The sequence below is a fragment of the Homalodisca vitripennis genome, unplaced genomic scaffold (genome assembly GCF_021130785.1).
Source record: "Homalodisca vitripennis isolate AUS2020 unplaced genomic scaffold, UT_GWSS_2.1 ScUCBcl_5864;HRSCAF=12800, whole genome shotgun sequence".
Lineage (NCBI taxonomy): Eukaryota > Metazoa > Arthropoda > Insecta > Hemiptera > Cicadellidae > Homalodisca > Homalodisca vitripennis.
In genome coordinates this window covers 10,049-29,377 of record NW_025781975.1, presented here as the reverse complement: position 1 = coordinate 29,377, position 19,329 = coordinate 10,049, and the positions used below count along the sequence as shown (strand labels likewise).

General features: G+C 34.2%; 2 protein-coding genes across 2 annotated transcripts; both read right to left on the bottom strand.

Moving 5' to 3' along the window:
• Positions 1-1,327: 1,327 nt before the first annotated feature.
• On the bottom strand, positions 1,328-5,003 carry LOC124373546. The gene is made up of 4 exons (XM_046831907.1): positions 4,870-5,003; positions 3,566-3,733; positions 3,008-3,163; positions 1,328-1,365 (listed from the first exon to the last, which is right to left on the bottom strand). The coding sequence occupies exons 1-4, from the start codon at positions 4,954-4,956 to the stop codon at positions 1,336-1,338; spliced, it is 441 nt and encodes a 146-aa protein (XP_046687863.1). The 5' UTR covers positions 4,957-5,003; the 3' UTR covers positions 1,328-1,335.
• Positions 5,002-18,211, bottom strand: LOC124373547. The gene is made up of 5 exons (XM_046831908.1): positions 17,933-18,211; positions 9,580-9,771; positions 7,682-7,845; positions 6,413-6,562; positions 5,002-5,140 (listed from the first exon to the last, which is right to left on the bottom strand). The coding sequence occupies exons 1-4, from the start codon at positions 18,209-18,211 to the stop codon at positions 6,433-6,435; spliced, it is 765 nt and encodes a 254-aa protein (XP_046687864.1). The 3' UTR covers positions 5,002-5,140; positions 6,413-6,432.
• Positions 18,212-19,329: the final 1,118 nt, after the last annotated feature.

Here is a 19,329-nt window from a genome sequence, read left to right as displayed (position 1 = left end):
CTTAAAGAGTTTTTGGCGGGAAAAAGATTTGACAGCGATGAAGAACTTAAAGAAGGCGTGACTACGTATTTCAATCGGCTGGCGGCGGAGGAATATGACGCTGGAATACAAAAACTCGTCACACGTTATGACAAATGCTTAAATTTGCTTGGAGATTATGTGGAGAAGAGTAGTTTAAGGTATGCTCTTTTCAATAAAAATGTTTATATTTGTTAATATTTACTTCTGTGTCTTTATTTCACAAACGGGTACTACTTTCCGGATGGCCCTCGTATATAGCCTATATATAACAAAATTTATAAATTATATTATAGATTCAAGTTATCTGAACAGAATGTTATTCTCCACTCTATTCTGAAAAAAAAAAAAAACAACGTATAATACACCATAACTGCTGTTATATATATGTATTTTTTTAATAAAAGAAAAAATATACCTTACGCAACACACAAAAACTAGGTTTAATTGTGGGTAATCATTTAAGTTAATATTTGTTATCAAATGTAAATGGCTGCCATCTTGAAACTTTACATTGGTTAAGAGTGACTAACAAACTCATTTATGTTATGTGCAAGTACTGCCTTTGTTTAAAAATTACAGCAGTTATCACGTTCCATACCTGCTGTATGTATGTTACATACATATATATGTATGTATATATATATACATTTTTGGATTATGACAAGTTTTAGATTCTGGGGGTCACGATCGGAGAAAATACAAAAAAATATCTAAGAAAATTCCATTATGGGGGGAATTGCAATAGACAGATTTTCTATGAAATCCTCCTAAAATGGTTGTATAATCAGATAAAGAATGATTGTTCGCAAAAATAACAACTTTCAGCAGCCTCTTTATTTAGTAGTCCTGTGTAACTATTATTTATATATCTGACAGTCAGTTTTAAATGAGTCAAGCTAAGAAAAACAATAACATTTCTTGATGTTTTTAACTCGTTCCATACCCTCCCGCTTCAGCCTCCACCAATACTAGCATGACTTACTATCAGTGTCTTTCTTATGAGAATTCCTCTCACGGTTTCAAGACTAACCAGATAGTGTGCTTATACAATGCAAGTAGGCGCCAAGCCTGTGAGATTATTGTAGTTGTCAGGAAGTTTTGGGGCTTCGTTATCAAACATTTTAGATGAAGATCTACTAATGTTTACTGGACTGTCAGAATTCTTCAGAACAGTTATATCTAATGGTTGGTTTAGGAGTAAAAGTATCCAATAACTACTACTGAAAATCGACTTACCCCTAATTTCTCGACACTCCTCTACGAATTCATTGTCCTTCCCGACGCTTTCCAAAAAATATCTTCAGAACTCCTATGTTATCTTTTACATGTCGATATAATCTCCGCCTGAAACAAGCACAATGGCGTCAGTAAAAATATGCAATAGGAATAAAGTTAATGAGGCAATCACAACAAAGATAAACAATAAATAAACAAGATTCTCTAAATTATATAAAATATTAATGTAATTATATATTTAATAACTTATCTGCCTGTTTCATTTTTCGGGCAGTGTGTAAATCAAGACCAAGAGCTCAAAAAGTAGATATTTTCTATTCATGTTTTAGCAACTGAAGGTTATTGGCATGGAATATGTCTAATATGTGAAACTCCAGTTTATTTTCAATTTATTTTTTTATGTTCATACAATATTTATGTTAGCATATAACTTCATGATCTAGTTATTTATGTTTCTTGTTTTCTTTTTAATATCACTCTTATTTTTAAACTAAAATCTGTTTATATATTTTAAACAAACAAATTTATTTCAATAAATTATAAACCATAAAACATTTCTTAAATACTAACTATTGTAAAAATTTAAAAATAACTCTAAGTGTACATAGTTTTTAATCACTCCAAAAGAGACAAATATTTTCTTGTAGCAAATATACATAATGTTTGAAGAAATGTTAAACACATAAAATTTAATTTTCACTTTACTATTTAAACTCTAAATTAATATTATAGCGTAATAAAAAAAAAAACATTTCATAAAATAATAAATTCACTTGGCTTACATTTTACAAACCTTAAAACAACATAAATACTGAAAAATAGCCAACTCTTATCATGAGCACTACATACAGGGTGAGCCAGATCACCCGTACGGTATGTATAGCTGTCACACTAACTAACTTTAACACTTTTCCTTTCTCATTTCTCCCTAATTCAACCTCACAGAATCTAATAATATTATTTTCAACTTTTTAAAGTGCCCCAAATGATCTTTTCTGAGGAGATAAAGGATGCTTTTTGAGGAATTTTCAAATGTAAAACATGGGTTGTGAGATACATCAATTTAAAGGTTTATTTACACTGAAAATTTTGTTATAAACGAAAGTTAAATTATAATTAAACGCATTTTCAGAGCGTACCAAAAAATTTAAAATAGGCCTTTAAAGTTAAGTACTGTGTTAGTCTGACTAAATATGTAGTAGCATCAAATTTTCCTCCAAGCTTATTGTTGAGCTATTCTTTAAGTAAAAGTGTGTGGTAGGGCACCTCTCATTGCATTTTTCAAATTTCATATTGTTTCAAACTTCAAGAATATAAAAAATGAAAAATCTAAAATCCTAAAATAGCAATGCACATAAATTTTATACCAAATAAAAGGTTTTTTTAAAAGAAACATTTCTTGTATTTGAACTATTTATCTATCTCACTGTTCAAAAATGAAAACCGAAAAAAATTAATTATTTATGTCTGAAGTGAAATATTTTTTGATAGATGAGTTCCTATTTACTCATACAATACAGTTTTAAACTGTCCACGTATAGCCTCAGATGCGCAGTGGTTGCAAATCTGTGTGTACTCGTAAATAAATAAATTTATTTTATATTCTTTCCTCATAAATCTCAACAAATCAATATAAAACCGATCATAAGTTCTAAAAGCCCATCACAATGATTCAATATCAAACAATGATTTTTAAAATAAATAACAAATTACTATAAAAAAGTATAAGCAAACAATAAAGAAAACTTACAAAATCCTTGGCCAAGACGAGAAGAGAGTTGGCGTTAGAGAGGTGAACCCAGGCTTGCTCAGAGAAGGTGAGCTGTGATTGAGACTTGGTGATGAGGTTGCGAACCTCTTGACCCTCAGAGTCACTGTCCAAGCCCAGGCTCTCCCTGTCCACTGCCTGCAAACCACACATAGGAATCAGACCTAGTATACTTAATAGGAATTAAATACGAAATGCACAAAGAAAGAGATATGTTTTCCAAGAAATGCCTCATTTTCTAATTCCAATCTGAAGCATCAACACATCTTTGCATTCACAGTAAAACTTTGTAAATAATATATTTTGAAACATAAAATGTATTAAAAATAAGTATTTATTGCAAAATTACAGAGCAGAATAATACAAATTTCAGGTGGTACTTCTGGGCAAAATAAACTTTTAAATCTGTCCAATTTGATAGCCAACTTCTCACTGTGAATATTATAACACAATGAATAAGCACTAATAATAGAACAATTTGTGAACGTTATATACAAATAGCTACCTTATAAACTCTAATGACAATAAACAACAACTCACCAACTGTCTACGCCTCCGATTGAAACCTGGACGAGGAAAGCCCAGGCTGGAGGCGCCGTCAGACTGGCTGTCCAGATAATTGCGGTAGTCGTCTCCAAACTCTAAAAGTCGGCGGGTCGTTTCTTGGTCTGGCGTTTCTTCACTGTATGCCTCACTCATGTACTTTTCCTGAAACCATATTATATGGTATCACTTATACTGCCAACTAAGTATTCTTTGTAAGAATTTAATTTCATCCTTTCTTTTGGTACTGTTTTTCTTTTATAGCAGAACCACTCTCTCAACATATCAATGAAATGTATTAGGATGGATACAATCATGATGGTGACTCTTAAATATAAAAAATGTATTTGTTCTACAGACAGAAAAGTAATGTAAGGTGACAGTAAGCCAACTGATATAATCATTTTATTAAACCCTCTAAAAATCACAGACGTAAATCATCCCACGAGTTGAAGGCAAAGAGTTGATAGAACCAACAGACTTAATGTGGTGCTAACTACATTCATAGTTATGACAGTTTCATAGCTCTTTAGTGTACCCAAGAAACACTCAGTACAGAGCTGCAGTGTAAATGTCAACTACATGTATTGACAGTTATTGTACAGTAGTTTTAACATATTTACTATTATCACACGCCATAGTGTATTCATGAGCACCATGTATAGAGCCACTGTGAAGATGTTAATAGTGAAATATTGGCGAAACAATATTTACTGTGGTTTATTTCATGTGCTTAACTTTTACTTTCTAAATACCTATATAGTTATCTTGAAACTTTAAATATACTTAAAATTTAGTTATTATTATAATATTTCCATGTTCTATAACCTTGTATGTACTTAGTTTCCTGTACATCTTTATTGGTTTGCCTTTAAATTTATTTATTAAAAAATTACAAAAATTTTGCTATAAATGGTTTACAATCATGCAAAACAATGTATGTTTTTATGAGTGACAAATACAATGATACAAATACATTGAGCATAATTGACTTAACAAGTTAAGAGGTACCAGATGGTATTTTATCTTTATTAATAGCCTTCAACCAAAATGTACTACCACAATGTGTCCTGACAAACATAATTTTCTTTATGGAACTTTTCATATATTTTCCCTTAAATTTCAAAAAAGTTCAACGCATGGTGAAAAAGCTCTGATGTTGATACAAAAGCTGCCAGTGTAAATCAGTGGTTGAATTCGCACGTGGCAGGTTTCTAGAGATAAGTACCTTTATGTAAATGACAATTATGTAGAAAATGAATAAAGAATTTGCCAGCCCAACCTCAGATTAAACAACTTACCTGGTAGTTATCCCAAGCTTGTTCTGAAAAGGAACTATCGGCAGACAGTGCCTTGTCTGCGCAACTGTACACTGTAAACAACTCCATTGTCTGGACCAAGCCGGAAATTGGCAGGTGGAATAAGCTTTCTGCGCACTGATCGCAACTTGCTTTCCCCCTCGACCTCTTCCTCTGTCTCGGTGCCACTTGTTGGTACTCGGCGTATCGCAGGCCCACACCTTAGCGGTGATGGTGGGTCGTGTCCATCTGATCCTGAGTCACTCTTTCTCCCCTACAACAAAATGGAATAGAGAGGTCAAAAATGAATTAAAGGAGGTAAAGTATAAATCTTTATTAAAAAAAATAAATTTAAAATGAGTTAATCTTTTTTTTTAAGTACAGTAATTTATGTTCAGCATGTAAATAAAATGTATAAATGCTACCAAATATTTACATGTAGACAATTGCTAAAAACTATCTTAACACATTCCCCGCGGCAGCCTGCCGTACTGTAACACCATGCTAAAGCAGCCCCTCCATTACTCATTGCCACAGTGTGAGCCCTCTCAGCTCGAGTGTTGGGTGTTATGGTTTCTTTCTTACATTTTCCCAGCAAAAACATACAATATTATAAAAATAATTTAGAAGATCAGCTGAGCAGACATTCAAACTCAGGGGAAAAACAAAATTATTCCAAAGATGTTCAAGCTGATACAGACATTGTGATGGCTAGCACTGCCGATCATCTGACTTGAGAAGATAATTCATACTAGACAGCTCCGAACTGGGAATGGAGTGACCAGTAGTGCTAAGTGGTTAAGATATAAGAATAACTTATGAATGTGTTTCAATTTTGTTTCTATTACCCATAAGAAAATCAGTATTCAATTAGTTTATATGAGTTAAATTATTAACAAGAACTAAGCCATAGCACATCGCTGACAAGTTATCTCATCACACATTGATCATGCAGGCATTATATAGCACGGTCACAAGCTCAGCATATCACAGCATAATGTTTTTTAATATTGCCTCCTGATAGTTACAATAATGTTGTGTAGGATGAAGTAGTATACTATTAGGCAACTTTATGTTTTTGAGAAAACTCTACATTTAGTTTTACCATATGACACTTTCATGAATTACCCTACAGAATGCAGCAGTATGTTCAAGATGAATAGCATCCAATTATTGGGTATATAATATAATCTCTTTGGTGGCACAATTTGAAAGTGAGAAATATCAGTGATTATCGTGTTTGGTGAGCAACTGTCACCTCTGATACATTTTTTAACCTTCCCAATTTCTTTAAATTTTTATCAACTTTCTGGAATTGAAACCCTCAATGGTAACTTTATTCCTAATCTCTTAAACCCCTATAACACAACAGTAAAGCAAAAAACAGTTTAATGATTAAGAAGACCATGAACATGAATGTAGCAAACTTATACACAACGCCCATTACTCTGAACAAAATACAGTACCACTTACTACAAAACTCCCTACAACAAATGGTTGCTTATTAAAATGATCTAGCAGTGTATGTACATATATGAAAAATTACCAGGTTCCTCTTCCGGAGTTTTATTTTTCTCCTTCGTAAGGAGTTGGAGCTGTAGCCTCCACCACTGCCCTCCTGAGTCTGACTTGGCATCCTCCTCCACTGTGGTTGAGGACGAGAGAGTTTCCGTGCATAGATGTATCCATCTTCACACTGTTCACAAATATTACATAGATAATAATACATTGGTGATATATGTTGTGTAGTTCAATCCATATCTCATATTCTACAATAAAAGTTACAACAGTAAATTTCCCTCTTTATGTTGAATGTATATTCAACAATGTATCGGGATATCCTTTTTAAAATCTAACCTTTAAAAACTGTCATATGAAGAGCTATGGATAAAAATTATGTGGATTTAAACATCATTTGTGAAAACACTTTAGAATTATAATATTCTATTACCAATATAAGAATCTTATTTGTTTTGTTCTTATCATTGTAAACTATTTATTTGAGGTTCATATTTAAGAGTTTATTTATAAAATGTACAAAATAGTTGTAATTTTACACCTTTAACGGCCAGAGGCCAATATAATAACTCTGGAATCATATTTCCGAAAACAGCTGTGAGCCGAGGTATCGACACCGTAAAATAAGTACCAAAATGGCACCGATATAACAGCATCCCTCATTTGATTACATTATTCCCTTACTTATTTATTTTTACTCTGTAATATAACATCAAACGAAATACAAATATATATCCTATCAGATTACTGTAACTATTTTAAATTTTTTTGCTCTTTTTTTGGTTCACTAGAAAAATGAAATTCAGAAGGCAGTGACTTACAATTGCGATAAACAAAGACCAAGATGTAAATAGTATAAAATATTATAATTCAAAATAGATCAAGATTATTTCATTCATCAGATGCAACAATCAAGTAACACTGAAAAAAATGTTATCACATATACAGAGAGGTCTGATTTCAATTAGCATAGTTAGAAACACTTAAAAAAATGTGTTTGATTCAAGTTAAATTTAAAAAGTTGGAACTAATAAAAGAAGGTGTCTGACGACTTGAAAATTCATATTATCAGAAGGAGAGGACTACGCATGTGAACTTTCGTCAAGGGAAGACACTCATTCGTCTCTATATATATATATATTACAGTAATAGCCCTAGACATTTAATCCAGGGACAACACTGACTTGCTCAGAGATATTACAGGGAGACCATATCATAAAAAAACCAGTTAATGGTATAAACGTCACTGGACATTGCTGGTAGTATCGTTATCACAATAACAATAATCATTACTGACCTCTGAGTGGGGGTGTTGTCCATCTGATGCAAAGCAGATTCAGAACGTGACTGAAGTAACTTGTCATCTTCCATACCAGGAGGCAGTTGCGGCAATCCGGACTCGCTCAGAGGCCGTTTCGGTGTTCCGTCCTTCCTCTTGGTCCTCAGAACCACAGATGATATCTATGCAACCAACATAATTATCATCAAATACTGTTACATAGTTACAATTATAAAGTAGGGCTATCACTCAACCCTACACCTTGGTAAATGGCACTTGACGGATAAAACTCATGAAATAGAAAGGGCACAAACAAACACTGAGGCCTAAAAATATTATATTTGAGGCTTGTCTTACTCAAGACAAGCTGAGTGTGAGAGTATGTCACACAGTTACAGCTCACATGTCACTTTCTCATTTCTTAATACAACAGTTTCTTTTTTGTACCTAAAATTATGTTCTTTTACTGTTTATTTTTTACAGAGACAGACTTGTAGAGTTTATATATATATATATATATATATATATATATATATATATATAAGTTTTTATGCAAAAAAAAGTTTATTTTTAGTGTCTTTTTTGAAGTCATATTTTAGTATCTATGACCATGCCATCATCATGCAAATAAAACCAATCATCTATTTGTGTGTTGGATATTTTACATATTTTTATGCATGGTACAATAAACACTAGAAATAAAACCATACAATACTCCAAGAACGAGTGACATGCAACAAAAACACAGTAGCTGTTTGCACTGTGCGACTATATCGAACTCACCAAGGTCCAAAAAAACAATGTCAGAGGACCAAGGAAGTACTTGATATACCAGTACTTATAGAAAAGGCCAGGACTTGTAACAGGTAGGATTTGATCCAGCAAATTAGAGTAGGGGACAAATTCAAAGCTGAAAGTTTCCTCAAAAAAAGATGATGGGGAATCATTTTAAACATTCTTTTGAAGTCAATATATTATATAGCATCAACTGATTTCGTCATGCTACCGCATAACCACCCATTGCTATGTTTTATGGCCGCTAAACAACCTCTCATGGAGCCTAGCTGGCGTGGAGAGATACAATAGAAAACATTGTGATAAAAATAACTAATTGCAACCTTTAGAAATAATTTTGATGTAATGCAATGTCTAAAATTAAAGTATTCAGAGGTCTTTTTTGGATTGGCTTCTCAATTACAGCTTTCCAAATAAAAGAAAACAGTTTTATCAATAAACTCCATCTGAACAATGATGCAAGCATAGGAGCATTGATAGATAACTGCATAGGAGCAATACAATTATATACTTTTGATAATAAATTAGGAATGCCATTAAACATAATTAAATTTTTAGGTTCTTCGTGGCAGATTGGACATCAACCGATAGATGAAAAATGTAAATAATTGAATCAGATAAGTTAACTGTCTCAAGCTGATCTCGCAACTGCTCTTCATTAATAGACTGATACACAGAAGAGCTTTTCATCTTTTGAACACAGTTTAGTGGTATTTGTTACAACACTGTCATAAATGTTGACAGCTGAAAACCCAAGGAACCTGTCCAAAACGGGTTAAGAAATTTTCAAAAGTTGGTTTGTTTAGTCTTCAAGCCATTTTCAACATTTCTAGAATGTTGCCTTCTACATCTTTCATTCTTCTCAAGCCATAATACACTGAATTGTCGTAGTAACTCCAGACAACTTATTTTCTATGATCATAACCGTTTCACTTCATCAATGTTATCAAGGTGGCTAAAAAACACTTAGGTTACCTGAAACATTTACTCTTTTCATGTTTTCATGGGTATATTATATTTTCCCATAGATGCAATAATGGCTGAGCTGGAATATCAAGTGAAGGGAAACAAGCAGATCAGTCCAGTCATCAGAAATAATAATATTTTAATAATTCGCTTACTTTGAATTGGTCAGAAGAACTTGACATAATGGTGGAGGGGGAAGGTTTATCAACAACAGGACTGTCTAATGTAGGTATCAGCTCTGCACTCTGGTGGCAGTTGATGACACTAGTGTGGAAGTCCCCAGACGAATGGGCAGAGTGACCCTCTTCCTCTGTGGTGTATTCCCCACTGGCATCACAACTCTCCCCCTGCAACACAATGAGAACAAGCATGATATCAAAGTTGTATAATAGAACACAAAATTATCATACAAACCCTGTGCGTCCTTAGTAGACTGAGAGTCTGCACAGATTTAGAAGTGTGTAAGCAGAGTCTGTCCATGGACACTTCTACACTGCTTGTGTTAACTCACACTATAACTCACAGTTATATTTCAATACTACTAAACTGCTTGTGTTAACTCACACTATAACTCACAGTTACAGGGTGGAAAAAAAGTATGGAAACGCTTTCACTAATTTTTGTATGGCTTCACTTATACAAATTAAATTTTGTACATCACTACTTGTATTAAGAACCTAGTTTTTTGAGACCAGTGGGGACATTTTATCTTTTCAGGGGGACGCCCCGTGAGGAGTCGGACGAAAATCTTAAATGTAAGCATAGGGCCGAGTTTGGTATCAAATTAAAGGTCTAGTAAAGAGAAACTCATTACCGCAAACCGCACTTAAAAAGGTTGACCCTATCCAGAGTACGGGCCGTATGAATTCCATGACAAAGAAATTTAGTAATTTTGTCTTGTGAAGTAACTAATTTACTTTCAGTAGTATGTTTTATGTCGGTTATGTAAATTTGAAAAACAATTTCCAACAAAAAATTATTTTTTTTACCTCTACATTTGTTGGATAACAGTAAATAGGGGTTTTCCTGTCTTGTCTTCAAGAAACTGAGAGTATTCAATAATACCACCATAACTCCTTATCAACATGAGGTCAAGGTCCAGTCCCTCCAGCCCTTTTATCTCAGGCAAACATAAACTGGTTTAGGCAATACAAACAGTACTGTCACAGCAAAACTCCACAGTTTTGTATTTTTAATATCAGCTTGGTTTTTAGTCTACGTTATAATTTCGTCCACGTAAGATAAAGTTGAAAGTCTTCACTGCGATAGTTATACATTTTATTACTTAAGTGTTTACATTTTATTCTACTATTTTTAAAAGCAATGTCACTTAGTGAGTTTGAGAGAATCACGCTGCTTATGATGCGTGGGTATGGACGTCTAGTTCGTCCCTATGAAGAAACAGCGCATTTGTTTAATGACACTTTTCTTGATAGACTCTCAATTAGTAAGTCAACAGTGTTTAAGACAGTAAAAAGATTTGAAGAAACTAGAACAGTCAAAGATCACGAAAGAAGTGGCAGGCCTAAATCGGCAACAAATGAACAAAAATCTTTGGATGTACTCCAAACATTTGTTGAAAATCCCAGCACCTCGGCCAGAGTGGCTGCAGAAGATCTTGATATGAGCCATACCTCAGTGTTGAATGTTTTACACAAAAACAAGTATCACCCTTTTAAAGTAACCCTAACCCAAGAACTTGCAGAGGATGATTTTGATCGAAGGACTGAATTTTGCGAAATAATGATGAGAAAAATGTGTGACGAAATTCAAAAATTTTTAAGTTCGATATTGTTTTCAGATGAAGCTACATTCTTTGTTAATGGACAAGTTAAAATAGGCATAATTGCCGTTACTGTTTTAGGGGGGGGCTTAACTGGGGGCCGACCATAATCCACACTGGATGATAGAAGGCCACACACAAAGGCCTCAGAAAGTGAATATGTGGGGCTGGAATAATAAACAATAACATTGTAGGACCGTTTGTGATAGATGGAAATCTAACAGGCGAAATTTATTTCAATATGTTGACAAATAACATTTTGCCAGCAGTGCGTGCTCTTCTTGGGGCAAATTTTAATGCAGTATGGTTTCAGCAAGATGGAGCAACCGCCCCATTACTATTTGCGGGTGCGCAATCTGTTAGATTAAGTGTTTCCTAACCGTTGGATTGGTCGCAGGGGTACCGTTGAGTGGCCGGCTAGGTCACCGGATCTTAATCCACTAGATTTCTTTTTGTGGGGGCTTCTTAAAAGATAACGTGTATAAAACTAAACCAGCCAACATTGAGGAGCTGACAAATCGTTTATTAGAAGAAGCAAGAAGAATTACACCCGAGATGCTTCAAAATGTGACTGCAGTAGGTTTTTATAATAGACTAGCTCATTGCCAACAAGTGTTCGGAGAGCAGTTTGAGCACCTCATTTAAAAGGTATGGTTATTTTTTGTAATACATAGATAATTTTTAATTTAATTCTTTTTGATAATTGTGTTCCATAAAGTGTCATTTTCAGTCAGAACAGTTTACTTGAGACTGTGAAATTGCGGAGAAATAATAATTAATCAAACGTTACTTATGAAATTCAAACGGCCCGTTACTCTGGATAGGGTCAACCTTTTTAAGTGCGGTTTGCGGTAATGAGTTTCTCTTTACTAGAACTTTAATTTGATACCAAACTCGGCCTATGCTTATATTTAAGATTTTCGTCCGACTCCTCACGGGCCGTCCCCCTGAAAAGATAAAATGTCCCCACTGGTCTCAAAAACTAGGTTCTTAATACAAGTGGTGATGTACAAAATTTAATTTGTATAAGTGAAGCCATACAAAATTAGTGAAAGCGTTTCCATACTTTTTTTCCACCCTGTATATTCAATACTGCTAAACTGCTTGTGTTAACTCACACTATAACTCACAGTTATATTCAATACTACTAAAACTGCTTGTGTTAACTCACACTATAACTCACAGTTATATTCAATACTACTAAACTGCTTGTGTTAACTCACACTATAAACTCACAGTTATATTCAATACTACTACACTGCTTGTGTTAACTCACACTATAACTCACAGTTATATTCAATACTACTAAACTGCTTGTGTTAACTCACACTATAACTCACAGTTATATTCAATACTACTAAACTGCTTGTGTTAACTCACACTATAACTCACAGTTATATTCAATACTACTAAACTGCTTGTGTTAACTCACACTATAACTCACAGTTATATTCAATACTACTAAACTGCTTGTGTTAACTCACACTATAACTCACAGTTATATTCAATACTACTAAACTGCTTGTGTTAACTCACACTATAACTCACAGTTATATTCAATACTACTACACTGCTTGTGTTAACTCACACTATAACTCACAGTTATATTCAATACTACTAAACTGCTTGTGTTAACTCACACTATAACTCACAGTTATATTCAATACTACTAAACTGCTTGTGTTACCTCACACTATAAATCACAGTTATATTCAATACTACTACACTGCTTGTGTTACCTCACACTATAACTCACAGTTATATTTCAATACTACTACACTGCTTGTGTTACCTCACACTATAAATCACAGTTATATTCAATACTACTAACACACTGCTTCAGTCATCTCACACTATAACTCACAGTTATATTCAATACCACTACACTGCTTCAGTCATCTCACAGTTATATTCAATACATACTCACACTGACTTGTGTTATCTCACACTATAACTCACAATTAAATTTAATACTACCACACTGATTGTGTTACCTTTACACTATATCTCACAGTTATATTCAATACTACTACACTGCTTCAGTCATCTCACACTATAACTCAGTTATATTCAATACCACTACACTGCTTCAGTCATCTCACAGTTATATTCAATACTACTACACTGACTGTGTTATCTCACACTATAACTCACAATTAAATTTAATACTACCACACTGATTGTGTTACCTCACACTATAAATCACAGTTATATTCAATACTACTACACACTGCTACAGTCATCTCACACTATATCTCACAGTTATATTCAATACAACTATTTAAACACAAATCTCCTCATTATGAATTTGCTTGCCAATGGAAATTGTAGGCAGATGCTATTTATTTTCTACATGATCTACAAGGTTCCTGAAGGATGTGCTTATTTTAGGAGGAAGTCTAACAATGTAGCACTCATAAAGATGACACAAAGTTAAGAAAAGAAGTTTTACATAACGTTATTCTAGTTCATCTTCCCCACTTAACCTAAAACAATGCACATTTAAATAAAGTATTTCTAATATTTTATTTCATTTTTCAGATTTTTTTGTACTTATTTAGTTTATCAGTTATAATGAAAAACAATTTATTTACTAAGAAACTACTGAGAATAAAGTGTTTTTATTTTATTAAAATAATTTCATAAGGAATTGAACAACAAATATCGCTCTAGGATCAATCACATGAAATATCTTAACCCTCCCAGCTGGTATGAAACGAATTTTTTGTCGCCAAAGGCCCGTCCCATTTGGCAAGGACGAATATTCGTCGCCAAAGTTAGACATGTACAGTTATTGACATTTTAGGCAATTAAGGTCATAAAAATTATTTTTATTTGATAATATGTTCTGGAAGAGCATTAACTATAGTACCGGTTTACTGTTCTTACTTCGATTATTGTCTTCTTTGTTTACTGTAAAACATCGTTCTCAATGGACAGCTGAACGTGAACGTAGTACGGGTCAACCACATTGTTGTGAAACTGTAAACAAGTGCCGGGTTTTGTGTTTGAGGTTACGAATCGAATCGTATTTGTGGAAATTGTATTTTATAGTGTTTTAGTGTTGTTATTATTGTTCTTTTAACTTTCTTAAGTTATAGCTTTAGTTGTTCAGTATGGGTGAAAACTTTAGAGACTGATCAAATGATCTTAGAGAGCTCGCAGGGCGGGATCTAGTGACGCTGAGTGAAAAATGAAACTTTGTATATATTGTACATATGTAAATAAGGTAAGATTAAAATTTATTATTTTATTTTATCTGTCATACTTATATAAGTATAAATGCAGTCATGAGATTATGTTTACCCACGAACAATAATATTTATTTAGAAATCTACGCATTTTTGAAAATAGGTAAATACGCATGCTTTTTCATACAAAACACTGTAACACATATGTTTTGAGGTAAAAGTTTACAATAATTATATATTTTTGGAATCAGGACAAAATTTTGAATAAGTTATACATTTACAGTTTTTTATGTAGAGCTTATTGCTCAGCAGTTACACAATGGAATATTTACAAAAATAATGTCCAAAAAAACATTTTTCTTACGTTTTGTAAAAAAAAAAAAAACAAAAATAAGTTCCCATGGAAACAATAAGATATTGTTATTATAATGCTCTCCATATAGTTGTGAATACATTGACATATAACAGTTTATATTTCGACTAACAATTATGGAATGTGATACATTACATTGTTAAAATAGAGCCGCCATTACAGAGTGTGACACACCATTGCCAGTTCTACGTTAACCAAGAAAAGATATTTTTGTGTCTTTAAGTCTATTCTAGAAAGCATGTGTGTTAGAATTGCAAATTAGTTTATAAGTATTCAAAAACAGTCCAAGAAAACAAGCTGAATTTTGCAATTCACAAATATATTGTATTTAACTATAACTATAAAAACTCTAGATGTTCTAGAGGCATGTAAGAATCTACTTCTGTACATATGTGAACGAGTCTTGATTCGTTTAGTGCATCATACCATAATCAAACACTGGTTATAAATGCAGACAGCTCTTGTGAGGTAGCTCACTGCCGTTGCTGTTTGAGAACAAAGTGCTACCTACATTCAATGAGCTTTAACGGCTTCAAAAGGTTGCCTGAGTACAGTAAGAGTTCCTACTCTATGATACTAAGAAACAATATGAGATACTTACGATGAAACTGGAGTTATAAAGACAGGTTAGTGCTGTAACTATGAAGCAGAAAGATGATATTACTAATTACAAGAGGCTGCTTTAACAGTTTCAGAACCTAGTCAGAGTAAAGTACAAGTTCCTACTCTATGATAGTATAGGAAACAGTATGAGGCGTGTTCAGAAAGTAAGTACCGTTTAAAAAAACAAGTAAAACAATTTTTTTCAACACAATTTTATTTCTACATGACAGCCCAAACCAACTATTTTTTGACATAGTTTCCACCGATGTTCAAACACTTGTTGTAGTGGGTGATTAATCTGTCTATAACCCTCTTCGTAGAAGGTTTCACTCGCCAACGGTTGTAGCCATAACTCCACAGCAGTTTTCACTTTGTCGGTTTCAAAGCGTTTGGCCGCCTAGCTCGTGCTTCATGTGCAGCAACAAGTGGAAGTCAGATAGGCTGTAGGGCGGGTAATCGAAACTGCTTTCAACGAAATTGTCAAACCAATGTTTGAGTGTCACCAGCGGTATGGGGCCGAGCATTGTCATGGAGTAACATAATTCCCATTACTAAGCACTCCTCTCCATTTCTTTTGAAATGCCCACCTTAGTTTTTTTAAGGTTTCACAATAACTTGTCGCATTAATGGTTTCACCTCTTGGCAGAAAATCAATCAACAAAACACTTTCCCGATTCCAAAAGACAGTGCATATGATTTTCTGTGCAGACATTTGTCGTCTTGAATTTTTGTTTCTTCAGGGATTGCATGTGTCGCCTATGCACTGATTGCTGTTTGGATTCCGATGCGACATGACGGACACAAGTTTCATCGCCTGTCACAATTTTGTTTTAAAAAATCCTCACCATCATCACTGTACCGTGTGAGAAAAGCCAAAGAACTTTGGAGACTCTTGGTTTTGTGCATGTCAGTGAGCATTTTTGGAACCCATCGGAAACACAGCTTGCGATAACCTAAGTGGTCCGTAACAATTTCGTAAAAAAGAGTATATGATTTTTGGAAATCATTAGATAGCATTGTCCATAGTGAAAACGTCTGTTCTCTTGGATTTTTTCGTCAACCAGATCATCAGTGACGAGAGAAGGTAAGCTCTCATTCTCAACCGCTCTGATTCTCATCATGCACATTTGTTCGACCGCTATTGAACATTCTAACCCATTTTCTCAGCATTCCTTCACTCATCACATCTTCCCCATAAACATCCCAAAGTTGACAATAAATTTCAGCTGGTTTCATATTCCTTGCGTTCAAAAATTTTATTAAAGAACGAATCTCACAATCAGCTGGATCACTAATTGTCTTAAACATTTTAAACATTCAGAGAAAACTGAAAACACAACGTACAACAACTAAAATAGCGTGAATCGATAGCCAGTGAACAAGGACGACATGCACGAAACACCGATTGCAGCGCTACGACGACAGTAGAATGAAACGATACTTACTTTCTGAGCACGCCTCGTACTTAACCATGAAAACTGGAGCCATAAGACTGGTTAGTGCTGTAATTATGAAGCAAAAAGGATGATATTACTAATACAAGGGGCTGTCTTTAACGGCTTCAGGACCTAGCTAGAGTAAGGTACAAGTTCCTATGTTAGTGTAAGGAGTTATACGTTGGAGCTGTAACTATGAAGCAGAAAGATGATATTACTAACACAAGGGGTCATATGTTGTGTTATTATTCTACCTGGTTCATACACAGATTTAAGTACAATACGAGTATCTGATCTCATTCTGCTAGAAAATCCCTATACTCTCGATTTTAAAAAGATGCTCTCCACTGGTTTAAAAAGGAATGCCACTCTCCAAAGAAGTCCCTTGTATTTTGTACTCATAACTCACATTAAACATCTTAATCAGTGTAAGCACTACAGCATATAACCAATGCATTAAATGTGGCCATACATCCTTCAAATAGATTTTGTTAGGGCCAGTATGTTGAGTTCCTGTACATTATCAAAGCTCTGTTAAATGATGGGAAACAAATCATATGTATGACTTCTGTAATGGTCTCAGGACAAGATAAATCAAAAGTATTTATCCAAGTCTACTCAAACCGATGGAATAGTCTTTAGGACCTGAATAATGATGATATATGATTAGTAGTTGGAATACGAACTCAACACAGCTCTCACAGAAACACTTAACAATACGGAACCATGTCAACAAACTGTTTTTCATTTTACCATAAAAATATGTTTTGCAAATCATAATGAATGTTATATTTAGATATATTATATAACAGACTAAAACAGTTTTTGGTAAATTATATTATAAATTTAAATCATTCCGCTTGAAATATTTTGATTTGATGAGTTGGCCACAATGATTTGCCACTAAAATGTAATTTTTTGTTATTGTGTAAATATAAATTTTACAATGCATTTCCATAGCTAAAACAATTAGTACATAACATGTAATACATTTTTTAAGTCATTTTACAACAAACATTGTGGTGAAAGAATTATCTACCACCTAACTACCGAACCGTGGGCGGCCCTTTACTCTTAAACCAATTAGTTAAAGCTTAGATATGTAAAGAAACTTCATTGTACCTGAGTTTTCCCATCTTCAGGATCCCAGCCTAATCTCATCCAGTCGCTTACTTTGGATTTTGACCTTGTGGAATCAAATATCAAGGGCAGGAAGTTGCGTTGACTGCGTGTCGGTGATGAGTGGGCTATCACCTCTGCACCCTCGATCAGCTTTTTAAGCTTGGGCTTTGTGAGTGGCTCCACCTGTGGTTTTACCGATTTGGGTACAGATGACAGAGTCTCCGTCGAGTGGCAAAGGGAACTGTCATCATTCAAGACCGGTGAGTGAGTCCTCACCATCCACGCCAGGCTTGTACGTCCCACTCATCTTCTTCTGAGGACACATCCGAGTTCTTAGTGTCGGTCTCCATCAATCCTTCCTCTCGTTCTGATTCCGTATCCGGATGTTTCGAATAAAATGTAGCATAATTTCGTGCGGGGCGTTCGGACCTGAAATAAAAATTTAGATTTAGTTTTCTTCTATGTGTTATGAAAGAAATTTCTATTTAGTCCATAAAATCAATACATAAACATGTGAGGAAACAAATATAAATAAATTATTACTTTTGAAAAGTGTAATTAATGTATTAAGATCCATATCTAAAATATTCATTCTTATTTAATTTCCATGGATATTATATCAATAAGTGTGTAGCAAAACATGGTTAATGGCATACTACCTGAGAACTACATTTAGTTTTTAGAGAGAAAAAAGTTAGGTCTCTAATAATATGTAAACAGCATCACTTTAGTTAATTAGTAAAACTAATAATAATACAATTAATAATATATTTGAAATACCTTAAGTGTACTGTTTATATAAAAACTATGTTAATTGGCTATGGGTTGAATTCTGTTATAATTATGTTGATAATTCAATAAGAAAATGAAATGTGATGATATTAATATCAGTAAAAAACCAAACCTATGCTTTCTCTTTAAGCTTTTAAATAAACACAAAAAAGATGTTACCGTGGTGTAAATGAAGTCTCATCTGGAAACAGTTTCCGGGCGGGCTCACTCTGACGTCTGGTGTGACTGTCGAACCCACTGGACTTGTGGAAGGGGAAGTTCTCGTTGATAACGTCCTCCTCAGCTGGGATCTGCATGGAGCCAGAGCGGTTGATGAGGGAGGAGTGCGAAGGGGACTTACAGGAGGAGGGGGGGAGTGAGAGATTCAGGTCACTCTGAGATCCCACCATCTCGCCAGCTGAGGCTTACGTCCATTACATAGTCTCCATCCACATCCTGTAAATGAAGTGTGAACTTACTTACTTTGCAAGGATATAAAGTAATGTGACAACTGTGCCGAAGGCACAACAGTTAGTTATCAGGTGGTCAGATAGACATAGTTGTCTTGCATGATAGAGGGCGCTACTGACGCCGGTTATCAAAGGTCGGGGGAGTCGCTCAAAAAA